The sequence below is a fragment of the Oncorhynchus tshawytscha genome, unplaced genomic scaffold, assembly GCF_018296145.1.
Source record: "Oncorhynchus tshawytscha isolate Ot180627B unplaced genomic scaffold, Otsh_v2.0 Un_contig_17362_pilon_pilon, whole genome shotgun sequence".
Lineage (NCBI taxonomy): Eukaryota > Metazoa > Chordata > Actinopteri > Salmoniformes > Salmonidae > Oncorhynchus > Oncorhynchus tshawytscha.
In genome coordinates, this window is record NW_024607768.1 from 17,501 (window position 1) to 25,000 (window position 7,500).

Consider the following 7,500-nt stretch of genomic DNA (forward strand, 5'->3'; position numbering starts at 1 on the left):
TGAGTGATACATTGAATTGCTCCTTGGAGAAAATGCTTTATAGATTTTTGTAATGCCAGTAATCTATTCTGAGGTGTTATGATAAAGCATATCTTATAGTTTTTTTTGTTGTTGTTGTCGCTTCCTTAGAAATACATTTTAATCAGATGTATGTTTTAATCTGTGATATTCTACGTGGAAATACCATCACCTTTGTTCAATGTCCAAAATTTCCCGTTGGGAGCAAAAAAATCCAATCCTATTTCTAAAAATGATTTGTCTTCTTCTCAGTTCTTTGTGATGGACCTAGTGGTAAAGGAGAAAACACTGAAGGAAATGGACATCTTAAGCCAACTGGAGAAGATCGTAAAGATGGCAGAGAACACAGAGGAGAGACAGCCTCCTTTTGGTCTGCTGACGTCAGATGGAAGAACAGAATGGGCCCAGACTAGAGACGTGCTCATTAAAGGTTTCACTTCAAAAAATCTTATTGTCTACATTTTAATATCATAACTATAATAATGAGACTAATATCAAATAATAATTTAAATCAGAGTAACAATTCGAAATAAACCATGGTAAGACTATGAAAACAAATATATTCGCATAAACTGACCTGGTCTGTCTGTCCGCCTGCCTGTCTGCATGCCTGTCCGCCTCCCTCCCTCCCTCCCCTAGATTCAGTTAACAGAGAGTCGTTGGCTGTGATCGAGAAGTGTCTCTGCGTGGTGTGTCTAGACGACCCCAGTGGGATGGAGGTTGGGGATACCAGCCGAGCCCTGCTGATGCTCCATGGAGGAGGCCATGAGAAGATGGGGGCAAACCGCTGGTATGACAAGCCAATGCAGGTAGGGCGATGCCAACCCTGGACCCTTATACATCAAGTGTCTCGGTGTAGGAGCGCTGATCTAGGATCAGTTTAGCATTTTAGATAATAAAGAATAAGATGATATGGTCAAAGTGTGTGTGTGTGGGGGGGGGTCCTGATCCTAGATCAGTACAATACAGGTCCTGAGGCCATGGAATGGAATAGAAATGTTTGTTTCAGTTTGTTGTAGGGGAGGACGGAGTCTGCGGCACGGTGTGCGAGCATTCACCCTTCGAGGGAATAGTTCTCGTGGCGTGTACCGAATACTTGATGAAATTCATGTAAGCAAACTAGCCAAACTAATTTACATGTATGTGTCCATATGGACAGGGTTAAATCTGATTAGGTGGAGTTGACGACTGGTGACCCACAAGGTTCTATTCTAGGTCCCGTTGTCCCCGCAAGGTTCTATTCTAGGTCCTGGTGTCCCGGCAAGGTTCTATTCTAGGTCCTGGTGTCCCCGCAAGGTTCTATTCCAGGTCCTGTGCTTTTACATCTGAGAGTTCATATTTACTCACCAAACACGCAAAGTACTTCATTACAACATAGTTAACGGCCAGTTTATTACATTAAATCTTAAATCAGATATTTAACATTTTACGCATGAGACACATGAAGTAGTTAATGTTTTGCAGTGTAGTTCACATTCACAACTAACATATTATTAGAGGTCAGTGATGAAGCAATATTATGTTAATGAATAACAAGTTATAATAATAATGAAACACTAATCTAAGGAAGTCATGTGATCGTGCTCTCTCCACAGGACAGGAAGTCCCTCCAAGATAGGGAGGGCCACCAGCGTGTCGGAGCTTCCTGCTCCTCGCAGACTGCTCTGGAAGACCACGCCCCACATCCAGGGCCTCCTGAAGGCCTCTGCTGAGAGACTGCAGAGGCAAGACACACACATGTGCATGCATGATTGCACACATACACACATGGACACACGCACACATGCATGGAAACACACACACACACACACATATAAATTGTTTTTTTTTTGTTGTTGACCGTTTTAATGAAAGACAATCACAGTAAGTTACTTAAAAGTGTTACCCAGAAAGGATTTAACACGGATATAAAAAACAGAGGCATTAGGAACTTTAACATATATTGATATTTCCTTCTCCTCAGGCTGGTTAGAGATCTGGACATGGATGTACACAAGTTTGAGGTCTATGGAAAAGAATTCATCAAGAAGCAGAAGATGAGCCCAGATGCGTACATACAGGTGTCTCTACAACTGGCATTTTACAGGTGTTGTACACCTTTAACTCTTGTTACTACCCATCCCGGATCCGGGAGCGTAATCATCAACTGACACTAATTAGCATAACACAACGGACATACATTATACTAGAAAATATTCATATTCCAGATATCACAAGTGAAATATATTGAAACACAGCTTAGCCTTTTGTTAATTACCCTGTCATCTCAGATTTTGAAAATATGCTTTACAGCCAAAGCAAGACAAGCATTTGTGTAAGTTTATCGATAGCCTAGCATAGCAGCAGGCAACCTGGTCACGAAAATCAGAAAAGCAATCAAATTAAATCGTTTACCTTTGATGAGCTTCGGATGTTTTCACTCACAAGACTCCCAGTTAGATAGCAAATGTTCCTTTTTTCCAAAAATATTATTTTTGTAGGCGAAATAGCTCCGTTTGTTCTTCACGTTTGGCTGAGAAATCGACCGGAAATTGCGGTCACGACAACGCCGGCAAAATATTCGAAATTAGCTCCATAATATCGACAGAAACATGGCAAACGTTGTTTATAATCAATCCTCAAGGTGTTTTTCAAATATCTATTCGATAATATATCAACCGGGACAGGTGGTTTCTTAGTAGGAAAGAGAAACAATGGCCGCATTTGTCCTTTACGCACAAAACACTCTGAGAGACTTCAGCTGACCACTGATGCAATGTTGACGTTCAGGCTCATTTTTCAAAATAAAAGCCTGAAACTATGTATTGTGACACTAGACACATCAGGGAAGCCATAGAAAAAGGAATCTGGTTGAGATCTCATTCACTGCTCAATAGGGACGCATAGGAACGCAGAGCTTTCTAAATAAGAGTCCCTTCCTGATTGGATTTTTCTCAGGCTTTCACCTGCAATATCAGTTATATTATACTCACAGACAATATTTTTACAGTTTTGGAAACTATAGAGTGTTTTCTATCCTAAGTTGTCAATTACATGCATATTCTAGCATCCTGTCCTGACAAAATAGCCCATTTACTTTGGGGACGTTATTTTTCCAAAAATGAAAATAGTGCCCCCTAGATTCAAGAGGTTAAGAACGCTCTCTAAAAGGACATGTTGTTGGTTGTTTTAATCCTGTTTCAACACATTTTTCATTTGATTACATTATTTACTACTTAATAACAGTCATTTTAATGTAACAAAAAAACCTAAGAAAGAAACTATTTTCCTTTGTTCGCACATGAAGTGAATTATGCCTCCATTGACATACAGTAGCGATATTTATTTTGCTTTGTGATTGCCCAGATGCAATGGACGGCTGGTGTCCACTTATGAGAGTGCTTCTATCCGTCGTTTCCATGAGGGCCGGGTGGACAACATCCGCTCAGCGACCCCCGAGACTCTGGCCTTTGTGAAGGCCATGACGGACGAGAAGACATCTCTCTCTGTGAGTCATTTTTCTTACTTAGCTCCCCATTATGGGCTTCTCCCATAATGCTGTTCATCCTGTCCTCTTCTCCCATAATGCTGTTCATCGTGTCCTCTTTTCCCATAATGCTGTTCATCGTGTCCTCTTCTCCCATAATGCTGTTCATCGTGTCCTCTTCTCCCATAATGCTGTTCATCCTGTCCTCTTCTCCCATAATGCTGTTCATCGTGTCCTCTTCTCCCATAATGCTGTTCATCCTGTCCTCTTCTCCCATAATGCTGTTCATCATGTCCTCTTCTCCCATAATGCTGTTCATCGTGTCCTCTTCTCCAATAATGCTGTTCATCCTGTCCTCTTCTCCCATAATGCTGTTCATCCTGTCCTCTTCTCCCATAATGCTGTTCATCGTGTCCTCTTCTCCCATAATGCAGTTCATCGTGTCCTCTTCTCCCATAATGCTGTTCATCGTGTCCTCTTCTCCCATAATGCAGTTCATCGTGTCCTCTTTTCCCATAATGCTGTTCATCGTGTCCTCTTCTCCCATAATGCTGTTCATCGTGTCCTCTTTTCCCATAATGCTGTTCATCGTGTCCTCTTCTCCCATAATGCTGTTCATCGTGTCCTCTTCTCCCATAATGCTGTTCATCGTGTCCTCTTCTCCCATAATGCAGTTCATCGTGTCCTCTTCTCCCATAATGCTGTTCATCGTGTCCTCTTCTCCCATAATGCAGTTCATCGTGTCCTCTTCTCCCATAATGCTGTTCATCATGTCCTCTTCTCCCATAATGCTGTTCATCATGTCCTCTTCTCCCATAATGCTGTTCATCGTGTCCTCTTCTCCCATAATGCTGTTCATCGTGTCCTCTTTTCCCATAATGCTGTTCATCCTGTCCTCTTTTCCCATAATGCTGTTCATCATGTCCTCTTCTCCCATAATGCTGTTCATCATGTCCTCTTCTCCCATAATGCTGTTCATCGTGTCCTCTTCTCCCATAATGCAGTTCATCGTGTCCTCTTCTCCCATAATGCTGTTCATCATGTCTGCTTAGTTTTTTTATATCGCTTTTCTGCCATTTTCACAAGTATGTGGTACATTTCCAAAACTCTTCGAAGAAAACTCAAAACATATAATTGAAAAGGCTTTTGTATCAAAACTCTAAAGCACATTGCCAATGAACTAAGTACAACACACAGAATCCTAGTCATTTTTTAACCAAACTTAATCAGTGTTTCATCTAGAAAGACATATTTCACATTGCAATACACATTCCTATAAAGTAAGTGCTTTTCACAATGCTCACATTACGTTTTGATAGGAGTCTCTTCTCTGTTGTTAAACGACATTTTACGTAATCCAACTGCTCTTAATTGATGATCACTTAACCGTTTGGTAAAACCTGTAGATGTAAAGTGGTTTGTCTTCTACAGATTTTGAGGAATACAACAAAAATGTATGTCTGTAAAGTAGAAACATACAAAGTATGGTATACACCAATGTACTACTATAATGATAACTATTACATTTTTTTATTTCACATTACATTTAAAAAAATAAAAATTTAAATCTGATATTGACGAGATCAGCGATATACTGTATGTAACAAATCAAATCCAAGTTGGTCGCCTATGTGGAATAGGAGATTGTCACGTTCTGACCTTAGTTCCTTTTTTATGTCTTTGTTTTAGGTTGGTCAGGGCGTGAGTTGGGGTGGGTAGTCTATGTTCTTTTTTCTATGTTGTTATATTTCTATGTGTTTGGCCTGGTATGGTTCTCAATCAGAGGCAGGTGTCGTTCGTGGTCTCTGATTGAGAATCATACTTAGGTAGCCTGTTTTCCCCATTTTGGTGGTGGGTAGTTAATTTCTGTTTAGTGTCTGTTCACCTGGCAGAACTGTTTCGTTTTCTCTTCGTTGTTACTTTGTGTAGTGTTCAGTTTTCCTATTAAAATATGACGAACACTTACCACGCTGCATTTTGGTTCTCCTCTCCTTCCACCAACGAGAACCGTTACAGAGATTTTACAGCAGCTGCAGTGAAATGCTTATGTTTCTCGATCCAACAGCGCAGTAATATCTGTCAATACAATAGCAATACACGCATAATCCAGAAAGTCAAAAACAATAATAAATATATCCCCTATACAGTAAACATGTCTCCTAAAGGAAGTTACTGTGGTAGTTTTCTAACACCCTAATATATGCCATGTACATAGCAGAGACACTTTTATCCAACGTGGCAACAGTCCACACATTTTTGGTATGTGAATCCAGTGGGAATTGAACCCACAACTCTGGTGTTGCTAGTGCCATGCCCTTATGAACTGAGCCACGAGCAGGACCACTACAATACATAACTGTAAAATACAATACACGATTACAATACAATACTGTAAAATTACAATACGCGTTTACAATACAATACTGTAAAATACAATACACGATTACAATACAATACTGTAAAATTCAATACACGATTACAATACAATACTGTAAAATGTAATACATGATTACAATACAATACTGTAAAATACAATACAAGATTACAATACAGATTGGAGGGTGTATGATTGTCATTCCCATGAGCGTACTACCTTCCTTCAGGATTGGATTCGCCAAGAGGTTTTCCCCCAGGTGCGGGAACGATGAGGATATTTACATGCGGTTTCTATGACAACCTACGGCCAAATGCTCAAGACAGGCTTGAATGCAAACAAACTACTGCCTGCTTAAACAATGGATTACATTGTGAAAGGTGCCTTCAATGATCACACACATGGGACAGAAATGATGTTCAGTCCATTTTAATGGGTAGTTCCGAGTGTATAGACTGATGTGAAAACAGTGTATTGTACTGTAATTGACAGTCCTGTGACATACTACATTAAAAAAGTCCATTTTTGAAACGTGTATCCAACATTTATTTAGGATTTAATTGGTTGATAAATGAGCTACATAGAGAAGGTATATATCATTGGTATTAAAACCAACGTACTAATTTTATTTCACAGTAAACTTAGATTTTTTGGATTAATGGTTCTGTGGTGAAAAAATGTCTGCGAACAAAATTAATGAACAATGAAAAGGGTTTGAATGTAAGATTGGCTGCGGTCGGAAAATTCACCACACCCCTTTCAAGTTAGTGTTAGTTTGGCTATTTCAGCCACACCCGTTGCTGACAGGTGTATAAAATTGAGCACACAAGCCATGCAATCTCCATAGACAAACATTGGCAGTTGAATGGCCTTACTGAGGAGCTCAGTGACTTTCAACACAGCACCGTCATAGGATGCCACCTTTCCAACAAGTCAGTTTGTCAAATTTCTGCCCTGCTAGAGCTGCCCCGGTCACCTGTAAGTACTGTTATTGTGAAGTGGAAATGTCTAGGAGCAACAACGGCTCAGCCTTGAAGTGGTAGGCCACACAAGCTCACCAACGCCGAGTGCTGCATCACTCACTACTGAGTTCCAAACTGTCTGCGGATGTCACGTCAGCAGCAGAAGAACTGTTCGTTGGAAGCTTCCTGAAATGGGTTTCCATGGCTGAGCAGCTGCACACAAGCCTCAGATCACCATCAGCAAAGCCAAGCCTCGGCTGGGATGGTGTAAAGCTCTCCATCATTGGACTCTGGAGCAGTGGAAACACGTTCTCTGGAGTGATGAATCACACTTCACCATCTGGCAGTCCGACTGACAAATCTGGGTTTGGCGGATGACAGGAGAATGATACCTGCCCGAATTCAATGTGACAACTGTAAAGTTTGGTAGAGGAGGAATAATGGTCTGGGGCTGTTTTTCATGGTTCAGGGCCCTTAGTTCCAGTGAAGGAAAATCTTAACGCTACAGCATACAATGACATTCTAGATGATTCTGTGCTGCCAACTGTGTGGCAACAGTTTGAGGAAGGCCCTTTCCTGTTTCATCATGACAATGCCAAAGCGATGTCCATACAGAAATGGTTTGTCGAGATCAGTGTGGAAGAACTTGATGGGCCTGCACAAAGCCCTGACCTGAACCC

The 7,500-nt window shown here is 40.9% G+C and overlaps 1 protein-coding gene across 1 annotated transcript in view; it reads left to right on the forward strand.

The window, feature by feature from the left end:
* Positions 1-7,500, forward strand: part of LOC112239448 (choline O-acetyltransferase-like) — a gene marked incomplete at its 5' end in the record, with an annotated part of 13,054 nt that overhangs the window by 2,017 nt on the left and 3,537 nt on the right. The window contains 6 exons of the mRNA XM_042312620.1: positions 271-388; positions 658-827; positions 1,028-1,128; positions 1,614-1,742; positions 1,982-2,104; positions 3,364-3,505. Coding sequence (XP_042168554.1) covers positions 271-388; positions 658-827; positions 1,028-1,128; positions 1,614-1,742; positions 1,982-2,104; positions 3,364-3,505 — 783 coding nt within the window. The remainder of the gene's footprint in view (positions 1-270; positions 389-657; positions 828-1,027; positions 1,129-1,613; positions 1,743-1,981; positions 2,105-3,363; positions 3,506-7,500) is intronic.